The 16,854-nt window shown below is 38.4% G+C and overlaps 4 protein-coding genes and 2 pseudogenes across 4 annotated transcripts; 4 read left to right on the forward strand and 2 right to left on the reverse strand.

The window, feature by feature from the left end:
• Window positions 1-1,496: 1,496 nt before the first annotated feature.
• LOC149887777 (histone H2A, orphon) lies at window positions 1,497-1,886 on the reverse strand. Its single transcript, XM_090088868.1, has one exon. It carries the CDS (start codon window positions 1,884-1,886, stop codon window positions 1,497-1,499), a length of 390 nt encoding a protein of 129 aa, XP_089944994.1.
• A 294-nt stretch (window positions 1,887-2,180) lies between these two features.
• Window positions 2,181-2,585, forward strand: LOC149887778 (late histone H2B.L4 pseudogene; annotated as a pseudogene).
• A 1,591-nt stretch (window positions 2,586-4,176) lies between these two features.
• LOC149887779 (histone H3) lies at window positions 4,177-4,587 on the forward strand. Its single transcript, XM_090088869.1, has one exon. It carries the CDS (start codon window positions 4,177-4,179, stop codon window positions 4,585-4,587), a length of 411 nt encoding a protein of 136 aa, XP_089944995.1.
• Window positions 4,588-9,383: 4,796 nt separating this feature from the next.
• On the reverse strand, window positions 9,384-9,773 carry LOC149887780 (histone H2A, orphon). Its single transcript, XM_090088870.1, has one exon. It carries the CDS (start codon window positions 9,771-9,773, stop codon window positions 9,384-9,386), a length of 390 nt encoding a protein of 129 aa, XP_089944996.1.
• Window positions 9,774-10,067: 294 nt separating this feature from the next.
• LOC149887781 (late histone H2B.L4 pseudogene) lies at window positions 10,068-10,472 on the forward strand (annotated as a pseudogene).
• Window positions 10,473-12,063: 1,591 nt separating this feature from the next.
• Window positions 12,064-12,474, forward strand: LOC149887782 (histone H3). Its single transcript, XM_090088872.1, has one exon. It carries the CDS (start codon window positions 12,064-12,066, stop codon window positions 12,472-12,474), a length of 411 nt encoding a protein of 136 aa, XP_089944998.1.
• The last annotated feature ends 4,380 nt before the right edge of the window (window positions 12,475-16,854 follow it).

Raw genomic sequence — 16,854 nt, forward strand, 5'->3', positions numbered from 1 at the left:
TCAGTCAGTTAGTTAGTTAGTCAGTCAGTCAGTTAGTTGGTTAGTCAGTCAGTTAGTTAGTCATTCAGTTAGTTAGTTTGTATCTTAGTTAGTTTGTTAGGTACTAAGTTAGGCAGATACGTGAAAAATGACGATAGATGACGATAAATGAGGACAATAATTAAAATGTAGCTACTTTGTAAAATCTTATTACTTTAACTAAAGTTTTAGTACTTTGTTAAAATAGCATGAGAACTAACGCTACCCCACAAGCTTTTTAAAGTTCTTTTTTAAGGTTTCAGCAACCCATCCGACGTTGCGAGAAACACCTGATAGTTACTGTGAAAAAAGGTATTGGCCAACAACTCGACTGTCGCGTTTTATTCTTTCCGGGGTTTTAGGGACGGGTCATTTAGAAAACAAAATGTAAAAGAACTAGAGCGTCGTAACTTTGTTATATGTTGAGTTTTGTGCCCGTCGCAAGTTTGACGTGTTTTAATTGAAGGAATGTTTAGTTCTAGCTTTACGTTTTTTTCCTTTAATGTAAAATAAAGGGTTGTCTGCGCATGCTGTGATTTTTGTTTCGACTTTGTCAAGTGTTATGACTTTGATCATTTGCTTTATTTCGAAGTGTCTCAAGAGTGTGTCAGCTTGGAGTATGTATGAGTTTTCGACAGCGGACGTCTTTGTCTTTACCCCTCTTGTTTGTTAGACATGACGTGCAATGACCCGTTCACTTCTTTTCGTTGACGTTTTTTTTCGCATTTCAAAAAACTACTGACCAAGAGAACGTGCGCAGAAGAAAAATGACAAGGTAAAACCAACAACAAAAAACCATGCAATTAAGGATTACACACAGACAAACACGCAAGTGTAAAAAACGGAAATTTTTTTTTTTTTTTTTTTTTTTCGTGCTGCCGCTTTTTTGTTTGTTTTTTTTTGTTTTGTTTTGTTTTTGTTGCTGCTGCTGATGCTAATGCCGTCACTGCTGCTTAACCTCGCTCTTTGTTTTTTTCTCCGCTAAATATACTTTTTTGCTGAAATCCTAAGGGAGCTAAATTCTTACGGAGGCGCTTAAATCTTCTTTGTTATTTTCCTACAGCCTATAGATGGTCGCCAATCTGGGCACGTGCGTGTTCACTTTTTATTCAAGTTACGTTGGATCCTTTCAAAACTTGGAATCTTGAACATGCACGTGACCTGTGAGGTAACCGAACTGTTTTTTCTCCCTCAGGTTATAACTTAAAACGTTTCAAAGATGGCGTGTAAACCCCACCATGTATTTTTTTGTAACGGGATGCGTGTGCTCTTTTTATCCCCTAACAGCTTTAAAAAGAGATTTTGAACCCCCCTCCCCTCCCTTCCTTACACACACACACACACACACACACACACACACACACACACACACTTCTTTATATTCTCCTTAGTGTGTTTAAGCTCATGCCGTCATGTTTTTAACAGATGTGTGGCTATGAAAATAGCCTTTATTTTTTATCTTGTGTTCAGAGTACCGTTTATTTGGCTGCTGGTTTTGGAACCTTTTCGTTCTTCTTGGGAAGCAAAACGGCTTGTATGTTTGGCAGCACACCGCCACTGGCTATAGTAACACCTGACAACAACTTGTTCAACTCTTCGTCATTGCGAACAGCTAACTGTAAGTGTCGAGGAATGATTCTAGCTTTCTTATTGTCACGAGCAGCGTTACCGGCCAACTCCAAAATTTCGGCGGAGAGATACTCCAAAACAGCAGCTAAATAGACAGGTGCGCCTGAACCGATGCGATTGGCGTAGTGTCCTTTGCGCAAAAATCGGTGAACACGACCGACTGGAAACTGAAGTCCGGCTCTGAACGATCGAGTCTTTGCCTTGGCTTTAGCTTTTCCTCCTTTTCCACGTCCTGACATTTTAATTTCTTACACTGAGAAACAACGAGAGACAACCTAGAGATATTTGTGCGCGCTTTGAAATCAACTTACAAAATTCCTTTTTCTTATCAAAAACATTTGGTCTCGAACTGCACTTTTTTTAACGAATAGAAAAACTCCGTCAAACAATGCGCAAATTAGTTAATCTTTGAAGAACCAATGAGCTTGCGAGAAACAGAAATGTTCTCGAATTGGAGACCACAACTGCGCTTTATATAGGAAGTGATTCGGTTGCTTGTAATTTCAAATTTCAATTCTCTAAAACTCGTCGACATGTCTGACGCTCCAAAGGCCGGAGGAAAACAAGCGCCCAAGGTGGCCAAAAAGGGGGAAAAACGCGCTGGTAAGAAAGGCGGCAAGATCGCTGGTACTGGAGACAAAAAGCGCAAGAGAAAGAGGCGAGAATCCTACGCCATTTACATTTACAACGTCTTGAAGCAAGTTCACCCTGATGTTGGTGTTTCTTCCAAAGCGATGAGCATCATGAATTCTTTCGTCAACGACATTTTTGAAAGAATCGCTTCAGAAGCTTCACGACTAGCCCTCCAAAACAAGAAATCAACCATCTCTTCGCGTGAAATTCAAACAGCTGTGCGCCTCTTACTTCCCGGTGAGTTGGCCAAACACGCAGTGAGCGAAGGCACCAAGGCTGTTACTAAGTACACCAGCAGTAAATAGATGGAGCGCTATCTAAACGGCTATTTTCATAGCCACACATCTTGTAAAAGCATTGTACGCATTAGAACGCCTTAAATTGTAGTAGAGAGAAAGTACTTAAAATGCAATAGCTAGGCAGCCATTGTTTGCTCGTTTTAAATTGCGACACCGCGTCTAAAGAGCGAGCGCTTTTCTAGACTTGCTTTTTTTGATGTTTAAACGTATAGCTTTTGCATCCACTTTGGATACAAAAAGTTATTACAGTAGGTAAACGCGTGAGAAAATCTTTCAACAACTACTTGAGCGCCACCTTTTTGCTTTTGATCAAAACCTTAGCCCTTATGACCCACCCATCGTTATTATTTGCTGCTACTACCACACTTTTGCTCCTTTTTTCTTTTTTCTTTTTTTTTTTTTTTTTCAAATGTATTGCGCGCATCTTTAGGAAATCAGACTTAAAGCAGCGCTTTAGATAAAAATCACCTTTCTAGCCCGATGATGGTGAGCAAAACACTTTATGTGTCAAGCGTCTACTCTAAACACTCAGTTAAACTATGCCTCGCTAAAAAACATTACTTAGAAATCAATTCAATTGCTTTTCATTTCGATTGAAACAAACTGAAACTGGTAAACTAAACCGTTTTTACACACCCCCTCTGCTTATCGCGGTGCAGCGTTCAAGTTCTAGATTGCCTATTAACGTTTAAAACAGATGTGTGGCTATAAAAATAGCCGTTTTTGATTGCTGAGGTGTTCCCCTTTTAACCACCAAAGCCGTACAATGTGCGACCTTGTCTTTTTAATGCGTAGACAACGTCCATAGCGGTGACTGTCTTTCTCTTGGCATGCTCTGTGTATGTTACAGCGTCGCGAATAACGTTTTCCAAAAAGACTTTTAGAACGCCTCGAGTCTCCTCGTAGATAAGTCCAGAGATACGCTTAACACCACCGCGACGAGCTAGACGACGTATGGCGGGCTTTGTGATTCCTTGGATGTTATCACGTAAAATCTTGCGATGACGCTTTGCGCCTCCTTTTCCAAGTCCTTTTCCTCCTTTACCGCGACCAGACATGATTAAAATTGTTTGAAGTTCAATTACTGTCTTTTTGCGTTTCTTTTTGTTTTTATTATGCGCTGGAAGCGCGACTTTTACCCTACATAGATGGAAACATCTTCGTCAAACAACCAATCGCAACGGTCCTTCGTCAAAAAGCCATCTGAACCAAAAAAACAAAAAAAAAAAAAACCAAAACAAACTGCCTTGTTTTTAACGCGCGTTTTCGCATTTAACGCTTTTATCCGTTCGCAAACAGAGCAGAAAAGTTTCTTTTCGGAATTCCACTACGTCGACCTGTCTTTGAAGTGTTTAAAAAAGCAGAAATTGTAGAGGCGAGACAAACGCGCTCTCTTTTCCCGTAGCCAAAAAACACGCCTACGTGGCCTTAATGCCTTATTTTGCATTTGTACTTGAACCAATCAAAGAGCACTTTCTTAGCACCAATCAGAATGCAGCTTTAAGTCGCGGCAAAGTCTAAAAATGTCAACAAAACGCGTTAAATTGAAAAACTTCAAAAGTTCAACTTAAACTGATAAGTGTAAGCGTAACTTACAATGGCCCGCACAAAACAAACAGCTAGAAAATCTACCGGCGGTAAAGCACCGAGAAAGCAGCTGGCAACAAAAGCAGCAAGAAAGAGTGCCCCGGCTACCGGCGGAGTAAAGAAACCCCACAGATACCGACCCGGTACCGTAGCTTTGAGAGAGATCCGAAGATACCAAAAATCGACAGAGCTCCTAATCAGAAAACTACCCTTCCAGCGATTGGTTCGCGAAATAGCTCAAGATTTCAAGACTGACTTGCGTTTCCAAAGCACCGCCGTCATGGCCTTACAAGAAGCTTCAGAAGCCTACTTAGTGGGTCTCTTCGAAGATACCAACTTGTGCGCCATCCATGCAAAGCGTGTCACTATTATGCCAAAAGACATTCAGTTGGCGAGAAGAATCAGAGGAGAGCGAGCTTAAAAAATGGTGCTTCTAAACAAAACGGCTATTTTCATAGCCACAAATCTGTTAAAAACGTTGTCGGCTTAGTGCCTTAAAACAAAACAAAACAAAAAAAAAAAACAACAAACAAACAAACACAAAGTAAACAAGTTCTACGCCTGGAACTTTGTTTTTAGAAAGATGTGTGGCTATGAAAATAGCCGTTTGACAAAAAGCGGGGTAGGTTAGGTTATTTCTTTTCCACTTTTGCGATGGTTTTCTTGGCTGCAGCTTTCTTCTTAGGTGTCGCTTTCACTTTCTTTACTGCGGGCTTTTTAGCAACCGGTTTCTGGGCGCTCTTTTTTGCGGGAGTCACTTTTTTCTTAGGAGTAGCTTTTTTCACTTTCTCTTTTTGTGCGACTTTTTTCACTGACGCAGCTTTCTTTTTTGGCGTGCTCTTCTTTTCAGCAGGCTTCTTTACTTCTTTGGCTTCTTTTTTGTGCTTCTTGGCGACTGCAGCAGGCTTCTTTAACGGTTTGGGCTTAGCTGCAATTCTAAAAGAACCCGACGCGCCAGTTCCTTTCACTTGTACGAGCTCGCCAGCAACCACCATGCGCTTTAAATTAATCTTGACTTGCGAATCGACGTTTTCACCCACCTTGTTGTTGGCCTTGACGTGCTTGGCGATAGCTTGTCTTGACGACCCTTTGCGTTCTTTAAGCGAATTAATAGCATCGACAATCATCGCCTTGTAGGGAGCATGATCAGCAGGCTTTTTAGGCGCAGACTTCTTTGTGGCCTTTTTCGGAGATGCAGCTTCAGTCATTTTTTTTTTGTCGTGTTTCAGAGAAACGTTGCGTTCGTTTTTATAAAACTTCTAGATGTTTAGATGTTTTTATTTTTCAAGCGGAGTTTTATGCGGACTGTCGAGGAGACTTTTTTTTTTTTTTTTTTGCTCCACCGTCAGACTGCAAAGTGTGTTTTCGTGTTGACAGGCAAACCTCCACAGCTCGCGTCTCTCGCTCTCTTAAAGCTTCATTAGTTTTGAAATCTTCTAAAGAATAGTGACGCTTTGTAAATTGCGGCGTTTCGGTGCCACAGCATGTTAGAAGCGAAAGGTATCGCATCAAAACATCGAAAAAATAGTCTTTAAAAGCAATCGAGTGCGCGCATGGCCAAATAACATCAGCGCTACTTACTCTGGACAAAGCAGCTTAATTTCATCAAGAAACTGAACCATATGGCTTCCCAAAAAAGCTTATGCCAATCTCTTCTAAGCATTTGGTACCATACAAACTCAATAGAGGCGAAGGGCACAAACACGCGCGATTGCTGGAATATTTAATGCGTTAGCAACGCGTACTAACGACGATTTTTAGTTCAGACCAATTCTTTTTCTAAACACAGAGACACAACAAAGAACATTCCATGAAAAAGGAACACTATGTTGTGCTTATTCGTGTTCGTTAACAAAAACGATCGAAGGCTAAAACTGCGATAACGCAGTCAACATATATAAAGTCGCGGACACTAGAAAAAAAGGAAAAACTTAGCAACCTGAAAGTTCTGGACATCGTAAAAAAAAAAAATAAATAAAAAATAAAATTCATTATGGAAGGTAACGGTAAAAAAACGTTTGAGGAGATAAGAGAATGAGTGACGAATGCACAATACGGGGTCCATTCGGTTCTTCGTCTTCATAGTCATCGTTCGAGCGAAGCTTGGTGTTTTCTTTACAATTGTGCAGTCTTGGGAAGGCATGCAACTTTTGTTCAAGTTCATAAAGGCAAAACTGAATTAGAATATGGCGATTTTAAAAGATGCTCTACATTTCCGTTTGCTTTTCAAAGTGCAAATTTCGCTTTTGATTTCATGCGCTCATAACTGGCATTTCAAAAATGACACTTTAACACTCGTGAATCGTGAATTTGGCGGCTTTTGCATGATGCAAAGTTATTAAAATCGCGCGAGGCATCAGTTATAAGGTGTTCACAACCGAAGTTATTGCAGATCAATTCCATCTCTCGTTTTTTCATTTTCAGAAAAGTTCATTTTTCTCCGCTTTATAACATCATAACCATTAGGCTTAGCTGCTTTAGCCTTAGCGAGGTCCTTGACATTAGAAAAGCACCAGTTGGAATTTTATTTTTGCTAAAAATAAAGGCTAACAAATGCAACAGAAATATCTATCTTGCAAGGAACTCGTTCATAATTGAAAAACAAATACAAAGTCAGCTACTTAGTTAGTTAGTTAGTTAGTTAGTTAGTTAGTTAGTTAGTTAGTTAGTTAGTTAGTTAGTTAGTTAGTTAGTTAGTTAGTTAGTTAGTTAGTTAGTTAGTTAGTTAGTTAGTTAGTTAGTTAGTTAGTTAGTTAGTTAGTTAGTTAGTCTCTCAGTGAGTTAGTTGGTTAGTTAGTTAGTTAGTTAGTTAGTTAGTTAGTTAGTTAGTTAGTTAGTTAGTTAGTTAGTTAGTTAGTTAGTTAGTTAGTTAGTTAGTTAGTTAGTTAGTTAGTTAGTTAGTTAGTTAGTTAGTTAGTTAGTTAGTTAGTTAGTTAGTTAGTTAGTTAGTCAGTTAGTTAGTTAGTTAGTTAGTTAGTTAGTTAGTTAGTTAGTTAGTCTCTCAGTGAGTTAGTTGGTTAGTTAGTTAGTTAGTTAGTTAGTTAGTTAGTTAGTTAGTTAGTTAGTTAGTTAGTTAGTTAGTCTCTCAGTGAGTTAGTTGGTTAGTTAGTTAGTTAGTTAGTTAGTTAGTTAGTTAGTTAGTTAGTTAGTTAGTTAGTTAGTCTCTCAGTGAGTTAGTTGGTTAGTTAGTTAGTTAGTTAGTTAGTTAGTTAGTTAGTTAGTTAGTTAGTTAGTCAGTTAGTTAGTTAGTTAGTTAGTTAGTTAGTTAGTTAGTTAGTCAGTTAGTTAGTTAGTTAGTTAGTTAGTCTCTCAGTGAGTTAGTTGGTTAGTTAGATAGTTAGTTAGTTATTTAGTTAGTTAGTTAGTTAGTTATTTAGTTAGTTAGTTAGTTAGTTAGTTAGTTAGTTAGTTAGTTAGTTAGTTAGTTAGTTAGTTAGTTAGTCAGTTAGTTAGTTAGTTAGTTAGTTAGTTAGTTAGTCAGTTAGTTAGTTAGTTAGTTAGTTAGTCTCTCAGTGAGTTAGTTGGTTAGTTAGTTAGTTAGTTAGTTAGTTAGTTAGTTAGTTAGTTAGTTAGTTAGTTAGTTAGTCTCTCAGTGAGTTAGTTGGTTAGTTAGTTAGTTAGTTAGTTAGTTAGTTAGTTAGTTAGTTAGTTAGTTAGTTAGTTAGTTAGTTAGTTGGTTAGTTAGTTAGTTAGTTAGTCAATCAGTTAGTTAGTTAGTTAGTTAGTTAGTCAGTCAGTTAGTTAGTTAGTCAGTCAGTCAGTTAGTTGGTTAGTCAGTCAGTTAGTTAGTCATTCAGTTAGTTAGTTTGTATCTTAGTTAGTTTGTTAGGTACTAAGTTAGGCAGATACGTGAAAAATGACGATAGATGACGATAAATGAGGACAATAATTAAAATGTAGCTACTTTGTAAAATCTTATTACTTTAACTAAAGTTTTAGTACTTTGTTAAAATAGCATGAGAACTAACGCTACCCCACAAGCTTTTTAAAGTTCTTTTTTAAGGTTTCAGCAACCCATCCGACGTTGCGAGAAACACCTGATAGTTACTGTGAAAAAAGGTATTGGCCAACAACTCGACTGTCGCGTTTTATTCTTTCCGGGGTTTTAGGGACGGGTCATTTAGAAAACAAAATGTAAAAGAACTAGAGCGTCGTAACTTTGTTATATGTTGAGTTTTGTGCCCGTCGCAAGTTTGACGTGTTTTAATTGAAGGAATGTTTAGTTCTAGCTTTACGTTTTTTTCCTTTAATGTAAAATAAAGGGTTGTCTGCGCATGCTGTGATTTTTGTTTCGACTTTGTCAAGTGTTATGACTTTGATCATTTGCTTTATTTCGAAGTGTCTCAAGAGTGTGTCAGCTTGGAGTATGTATGAGTTTTCGACAGCGGACGTCTTTGTCTTTACCCCTCTTGTTTGTTAGACATGACGTGCAATGACCCGTTCACTTCTTTTCGTTGACGTTTTTTTTCGCATTTCAAAAAACTACTGACCAAGAGAACGTGCGCAGAAGAAAAATGACAAGGTAAAACCAACAACAAAAAACCATGCAATTAAGGATTACACACAGACAAACACGCAAGTGTAAAAAACGGAAATTTTTTTTTTTTTTTTTTTTTTTCGTGCTGCCGCTTTTTTGTTTGTTTTTTTTTGTTTTGTTTTGTTTTTGTTGCTGCTGCTGATGCTAATGCCGTCACTGCTGCTTAACCTCGCTCTTTGTTTTTTTCTCCGCTAAATATACTTTTTTGCTGAAATCCTAAGGGAGCTAAATTCTTACGGAGGCGCTTAAATCTTCTTTGTTATTTTCCTACAGCCTATAGATGGTCGCCAATCTGGGCACGTGCGTGTTCACTTTTTATTCAAGTTACGTTGGATCCTTTCAAAACTTGGAATCTTGAACATGCACGTGACCTGTGAGGTAACCGAACTGTTTTTTCTCCCTCAGGTTATAACTTAAAACGTTTCAAAGATGGCGTGTAAACCCCACCATGTATTTTTTTGTAACGGGATGCGTGTGCTCTTTTTATCCCCTAACAGCTTTAAAAAGAGATTTTGAACCCCCCTCCCCTCCCTTCCTTACACACACACACACACACACACACACACACACACACTTCTTTATATTCTCCTTAGTGTGTTTAAGCTCATGCCGTCATGTTTTTAACAGATGTGTGGCTATGAAAATAGCCTTTATTTTTTATCTTGTGTTCAGAGTACCGTTTATTTGGCTGCTGGTTTTGGAACCTTTTCGTTCTTCTTGGGAAGCAAAACGGCTTGTATGTTTGGCAGCACACCGCCACTGGCTATAGTAACACCTGACAACAACTTGTTCAACTCTTCGTCATTGCGAACAGCTAACTGTAAGTGTCGAGGAATGATTCTAGCTTTCTTATTGTCACGAGCAGCGTTACCGGCCAACTCCAAAATTTCGGCGGAGAGATACTCCAAAACAGCAGCTAAATAGACAGGTGCGCCTGAACCGATGCGATTGGCGTAGTGTCCTTTGCGCAAAAATCGGTGAACACGACCGACTGGAAACTGAAGTCCGGCTCTGAACGATCGAGTCTTTGCCTTGGCTTTAGCTTTTCCTCCTTTTCCACGTCCTGACATTTTAATTTCTTACACTGAGAAACAACGAGAGACAACCTAGAGATATTTGTGCGCGCTTTGAAATCAACTTACAAAATTCCTTTTTCTTATCAAAAACATTTGGTCTCGAACTGCACTTTTTTTAACGAATAGAAAAACTCCGTCAAACAATGCGCAAATTAGTTAATCTTTGAAGAACCAATGAGCTTGCGAGAAACAGAAATGTTCTCGAATTGGAGACCACAACTGCGCTTTATATAGGAAGTGATTCGGTTGCTTGTAATTTCAAATTTCAATTCTCTAAAACTCGTCGACATGTCTGACGCTCCAAAGGCCGGAGGAAAACAAGCGCCCAAGGTGGCCAAAAAGGGGGAAAAACGCGCTGGTAAGAAAGGCGGCAAGATCGCTGGTACTGGAGACAAAAAGCGCAAGAGAAAGAGGCGAGAATCCTACGCCATTTACATTTACAACGTCTTGAAGCAAGTTCACCCTGATGTTGGTGTTTCTTCCAAAGCGATGAGCATCATGAATTCTTTCGTCAACGACATTTTTGAAAGAATCGCTTCAGAAGCTTCACGACTAGCCCTCCAAAACAAGAAATCAACCATCTCTTCGCGTGAAATTCAAACAGCTGTGCGCCTCTTACTTCCCGGTGAGTTGGCCAAACACGCAGTGAGCGAAGGCACCAAGGCTGTTACTAAGTACACCAGCAGTAAATAGATGGAGCGCTATCTAAACGGCTATTTTCATAGCCACACATCTTGTAAAAGCATTGTACGCATTAGAACGCCTTAAATTGTAGTAGAGAGAAAGTACTTAAAATGCAATAGCTAGGCAGCCATTGTTTGCTCGTTTTAAATTGCGACACCGCGTCTAAAGAGCGAGCGCTTTTCTAGACTTGCTTTTTTTGATGTTTAAACGTATAGCTTTTGCATCCACTTTGGATACAAAAAGTTATTACAGTAGGTAAACGCGTGAGAAAATCTTTCAACAACTACTTGAGCGCCACCTTTTTGCTTTTGATCAAAACCTTAGCCCTTATGACCCACCCATCGTTATTATTTGCTGCTACTACCACACTTTTGCTCCTTTTTTCTTTTTTCTTTTTTTTTTTTTTTTTCAAATGTATTGCGCGCATCTTTAGGAAATCAGACTTAAAGCAGCGCTTTAGATAAAAATCACCTTTCTAGCCCGATGATGGTGAGCAAAACACTTTATGTGTCAAGCGTCTACTCTAAACACTCAGTTAAACTATGCCTCGCTAAAAAACATTACTTAGAAATCAATTCAATTGCTTTTCATTTCGATTGAAACAAACTGAAACTGGTAAACTAAACCGTTTTTACACACCCCCTCTGCTTATCGCGGTGCAGCGTTCAAGTTCTAGATTGCCTATTAACGTTTAAAACAGATGTGTGGCTATAAAAATAGCCGTTTTTGATTGCTGAGGTGTTCCCCTTTTAACCACCAAAGCCGTACAATGTGCGACCTTGTCTTTTTAATGCGTAGACAACGTCCATAGCGGTGACTGTCTTTCTCTTGGCATGCTCTGTGTATGTTACAGCGTCGCGAATAACGTTTTCCAAAAAGACTTTTAGAACGCCTCGAGTCTCCTCGTAGATAAGTCCAGAGATACGCTTAACACCACCGCGACGAGCTAGACGACGTATGGCGGGCTTTGTGATTCCTTGGATGTTATCACGTAAAATCTTGCGATGACGCTTTGCGCCTCCTTTTCCAAGTCCTTTTCCTCCTTTACCGCGACCAGACATGATTAAAATTGTTTGAAGTTCAATTACTGTCTTTTTGCGTTTCTTTTTGTTTTTATTATGCGCTGGAAGCGCGACTTTTACCCTACATAGATGGAAACATCTTCGTCAAACAACCAATCGCAACGGTCCTTCGTCAAAAAGCCATCTGAACCAAAAAAACAAAAAAAAAAAAAACCAAAACAAACTGCCTTGTTTTTAACGCGCGTTTTCGCATTTAACGCTTTTATCCGTTCGCAAACAGAGCAGAAAAGTTTCTTTTCGGAATTCCACTACGTCGACCTGTCTTTGAAGTGTTTAAAAAAGCAGAAATTGTAGAGGCGAGACAAACGCGCTCTCTTTTCCCGTAGCCAAAAAACACGCCTACGTGGCCTTAATGCCTTATTTTGCATTTGTACTTGAACCAATCAAAGAGCACTTTCTTAGCACCAATCAGAATGCAGCTTTAAGTCGCGGCAAAGTCTAAAAATGTCAACAAAACGCGTTAAATTGAAAAACTTCAAAAGTTCAACTTAAACTGATAAGTGTAAGCGTAACTTACAATGGCCCGCACAAAACAAACAGCTAGAAAATCTACCGGCGGTAAAGCACCGAGAAAGCAGCTGGCAACAAAAGCAGCAAGAAAGAGTGCCCCGGCTACCGGCGGAGTAAAGAAACCCCACAGATACCGACCCGGTACCGTAGCTTTGAGAGAGATCCGAAGATACCAAAAATCGACAGAGCTCCTAATCAGAAAACTACCCTTCCAGCGATTGGTTCGCGAAATAGCTCAAGATTTCAAGACTGACTTGCGTTTCCAAAGCACCGCCGTCATGGCCTTACAAGAAGCTTCAGAAGCCTACTTAGTGGGTCTCTTCGAAGATACCAACTTGTGCGCCATCCATGCAAAGCGTGTCACTATTATGCCAAAAGACATTCAGTTGGCGAGAAGAATCAGAGGAGAGCGAGCTTAAAAAATGGTGCTTCTAAACAAAACGGCTATTTTCATAGCCACAAATCTGTTAAAAACGTTGTCGGCTTAGTGCCTTAAAACAAAACAAAACAAAAAAAAAAAACAACAAACAAACAAACACAAAGTAAACAAGTTCTACGCCTGGAACTTTGTTTTTAGAAAGATGTGTGGCTATGAAAATAGCCGTTTGACAAAAAGCGGGGTAGGTTAGGTTATTTCTTTTCCACTTTTGCGATGGTTTTCTTGGCTGCAGCTTTCTTCTTAGGTGTCGCTTTCACTTTCTTTACTGCGGGCTTTTTAGCAACCGGTTTCTGGGCGCTCTTTTTTGCGGGAGTCACTTTTTTCTTAGGAGTAGCTTTTTTCACTTTCTCTTTTTGTGCGACTTTTTTCACTGACGCAGCTTTCTTTTTTGGCGTGCTCTTCTTTTCAGCAGGCTTCTTTACTTCTTTGGCTTCTTTTTTGTGCTTCTTGGCGACTGCAGCAGGCTTCTTTAACGGTTTGGGCTTAGCTGCAATTCTAAAAGAACCCGACGCGCCAGTTCCTTTCACTTGTACGAGCTCGCCAGCAACCACCATGCGCTTTAAATTAATCTTGACTTGCGAATCGACGTTTTCACCCACCTTGTTGTTGGCCTTGACGTGCTTGGCGATAGCTTGTCTTGACGACCCTTTGCGTTCTTTAAGCGAATTAATAGCATCGACAATCATCGCCTTGTAGGGAGCATGATCAGCAGGCTTTTTAGGCGCAGACTTCTTTGTGGCCTTTTTCGGAGATGCAGCTTCAGTCATTTTTTTTTTGTCGTGTTTCAGAGAAACGTTGCGTTCGTTTTTATAAAACTTCTAGATGTTTAGATGTTTTTATTTTTCAAGCGGAGTTTTATGCGGACTGTCGAGGAGACTTTTTTTTTTTTTTTTTTGCTCCACCGTCAGACTGCAAAGTGTGTTTTCGTGTTGACAGGCAAACCTCCACAGCTCGCGTCTCTCGCTCTCTTAAAGCTTCATTAGTTTTGAAATCTTCTAAAGAATAGTGACGCTTTGTAAATTGCGGCGTTTCGGTGCCACAGCATGTTAGAAGCGAAAGGTATCGCATCAAAACATCGAAAAAATAGTCTTTAAAAGCAATCGAGTGCGCGCATGGCCAAATAACATCAGCGCTACTTACTCTGGACAAAGCAGCTTAATTTCATCAAGAAACTGAACCATATGGCTTCCCAAAAAAGCTTATGCCAATCTCTTCTAAGCATTTGGTACCATACAAACTCAATAGAGGCGAAGGGCACAAACACGCGCGATTGCTGGAATATTTAATGCGTTAGCAACGCGTACTAACGACGATTTTTAGTTCAGACCAATTCTTTTTCTAAACACAGAGACACAACAAAGAACATTCCATGAAAAAGGAACACTATGTTGTGCTTATTCGTGTTCGTTAACAAAAACGATCGAAGGCTAAAACTGCGATAACGCAGTCAACATATATAAAGTCGCGGACACTAGAAAAAAAGGAAAAACTTAGCAACCTGAAAGTTCTGGACATCGTAAAAAAAAAAAATAAATAAAAAATAAAATTCATTATGGAAGGTAACGGTAAAAAAACGTTTGAGGAGATAAGAGAATGAGTGACGAATGCACAATACGGGGTCCATTCGGTTCTTCGTCTTCATAGTCATCGTTCGAGCGAAGCTTGGTGTTTTCTTTACAATTGTGCAGTCTTGGGAAGGCATGCAACTTTTGTTCAAGTTCATAAAGGCAAAACTGAATTAGAATATGGCGATTTTAAAAGATGCTCTACATTTCCGTTTGCTTTTCAAAGTGCAAATTTCGCTTTTGATTTCATGCGCTCATAACTGGCATTTCAAAAATGACACTTTAACACTCGTGAATCGTGAATTTGGCGGCTTTTGCATGATGCAAAGTTATTAAAATCGCGCGAGGCATCAGTTATAAGGTGTTCACAACCGAAGTTATTGCAGATCAATTCCATCTCTCGTTTTTTCATTTTCAGAAAAGTTCATTTTTCTCCGCTTTATAACATCATAACCATTAGGCTTAGCTGCTTTAGCCTTAGCGAGGTCCTTGACATTAGAAAAGCACCAGTTGGAATTTTATTTTTGCTAAAAATAAAGGCTAACAAATGCAACAGAAATATCTATCTTGCAAGGAACTCGTTCATAATTGAAAAACAAATACAAAGTCAGCTACTTAGTTAGTTAGTTAGTTAGTTAGTTAGTTAGTTAGTTAGTTAGTTAGTTAGTTAGTTAGTTAGTTAGTTAGTTAGTTAGTTAGTTAGTTAGTTAGTTAGTTAGTTAGTTAGTTAGTTAGTTAGTTAGTTAGTTAGTTAGTTAGTTAGTTAGTTAGTTAGTCTCTCAGTGAGTTAGTTGGTTAGTTAGTTAGTTAGTTAGTTAGTTAGTTAGTTAGTTAGTTAGTTAGTTAGTTAGTTAGTTAGTTAGTTAGTTAGTTAGTTAGTTAGTTAGTTAGTTAGTTAGTTAGTTAGTTAGTTAGTTAGTTAGTTAGTTAGTTAGTTAGTTAGTTAGTTAGTTAGTTAGTCAGTTAGTTAGTTAGTTAGTTAGTTAGTTAGTTAGTTAGTTAGTTAGTCTCTCAGTGAGTTAGTTGGTTAGTTAGTTAGTTAGTTAGTTAGTTAGTTAGTTAGTTAGTTAGTTAGTTAGTTAGTTAGTTAGTCTCTCAGTGAGTTAGTTGGTTAGTTAGTTAGTTAGTTAGTTAGTTAGTTAGTTAGTTAGTTAGTTAGTTAGTTAGTTAGTTAGTCTCTCAGTGAGTTAGTTGGTTAGTTAGTTAGTTAGTTAGTTAGTTAGTTAGTTAGTTAGTTAGTTAGTTAGTCAGTTAGTTAGTTAGTTAGTTAGTTAGTTAGTTAGTTAGTTAGTCAGTTAGTTAGTTAGTTAGTTAGTTAGTCTCTCAGTGAGTTAGTTGGTTAGTTAGATAGTTAGTTAGTTATTTAGTTAGTTAGTTAGTTAGTTATTTAGTTAGTTAGTTAGTTAGTTAGTTAGTTAGTTAGTTAGTTAGTTAGTTAGTTAGTTAGTTAGTTAGTCAGTTAGTTAGTTAGTTAGTTAGTTAGTTAGTTAGTCAGTTAGTTAGTTAGTTAGTTAGTTAGTCTCTCAGTGAGTTAGTTGGTTAGTTAGTTAGTTAGTTAGTTAGTTAGTTAGTTAGTTAGTTAGTTAGTTAGTTAGTCTCTCAGTGAGTTAGTTGGTTAGTTAGTTAGTTAGTTAGTTAGTTAGTTAGTTAGTTAGTTAGTTAGTTAGTTAGTTAGTTAGTTAGTTAGTTGGTTAGTTAGTTAGTTAGTTAGTCAATCAGTTAGTTAGTTAGTTAGTTAGTTAGTCAGTCAGTTAGTTAGTTAGTCAGTCAGTCAGTTAGTTGGTTAGTCAGTCAGTTAGTTAGTCATTCAGTTAGTTAGTTTGTATCTTAGTTAGTTTGTTAGGTACTAAGTTAGGCAGATACGTGAAAAATGACGATAGATGACGATAAATGAGGACAATAATTAAAATGTAGCTACTTTGTAAAATCTTATTACTTTAACTAAAGTTTTAGTACTTTGTTAAAATAGCATGAGAACTAACGCTACCCCACAAGCTTTTTAAAGTTCTTTTTTAAGGTTTCAGCAACCCATCCGACGTTGCGAGAAACACCTGATAGTTACTGTGAAAAAAGGTATTGGCCAACAACTCGACTGTCGCGTTTTATTCTTTCCGGGGTTTTAGGGACGGGTCATTTAGAAAACAAAATGTAAAAGAACTAGAGCGTCGTAACTTTGTTATATGTTGAGTTTTGTGCCCGTCGCAAGTTTGACGTGTTTTAATTGAAGGAATGTTTAGTTCTAGCTTTACGTTTTTTTCCTTTAATGTAAAATAAAGGGTTGTCTGCGCATGCTGTGATTTTTGTTTCGACTTTGTCAAGTGTTATGACTTTGATCATTTGCTTTATTTCGAAGTGTCTCAAGAGTGTGTCAGCTTGGAGTATGTATGAGTTTTCGACAGCGGACGTCTTTGTCTTTACCCCTCTTGTTTGTTAGACATGACGTGCAATGACCCGTTCACTTCTTTTCGTTGACGTTTTTTTTCGCATTTCAAAAAACTACTGACCAAGAGAACGTGCGCAGAAGAAAAATGACAAGGTAAAACCAACAACAAAAAACCATGCAATTAAGGATTACACACAGACAAACACGCAAGTGTAAAAAACGGAAATTTTTTTTTTTTTTTTTTTTTTTCGTGCTGCCGCTTTTTTGTTTGTTTTTTTTTGTTTTGTTTTGTTTTTGTTGCTGCTGCTGATGCTAATGCCGTCACTGCTGCTTAACCTCGCTCTTTGTTTTTTTCTCCGCTAAATATACTTTTTTGCTGAAATCCTAAGGGAGCTAAATTCTTACGGAGGCG

The sequence above is a fragment of the Hydra viridissima genome, unplaced genomic scaffold, assembly GCF_058129835.1.
Source record: "Hydra viridissima isolate aposymbiotic clone 2 unplaced genomic scaffold, HvirCarnegie_v1 scaffold_5, whole genome shotgun sequence".
NCBI classification, from domain to species: Eukaryota; Metazoa; Cnidaria; class Hydrozoa; order Anthoathecata; family Hydridae; genus Hydra; species Hydra viridissima.

Coding starts and splice junctions, on each gene's coding strand:
- LOC149887780 (XM_090088870.1), bottom strand. CDS start 9,773: ATGTCAGGACGTGGAAAAGGAGGAAAAGCTAAAGCCAAGGCAAAGACT.
- LOC149887777 (XM_090088868.1), bottom strand. CDS start 1,886: ATGTCAGGACGTGGAAAAGGAGGAAAAGCTAAAGCCAAGGCAAAGACT.
- LOC149887782 (XM_090088872.1), top strand. CDS start 12,064: ATGGCCCGCACAAAACAAACAGCTAGAAAATCTACCGGCGGTAAAGCA.
- LOC149887779 (XM_090088869.1), top strand. CDS start 4,177: ATGGCCCGCACAAAACAAACAGCTAGAAAATCTACCGGCGGTAAAGCA.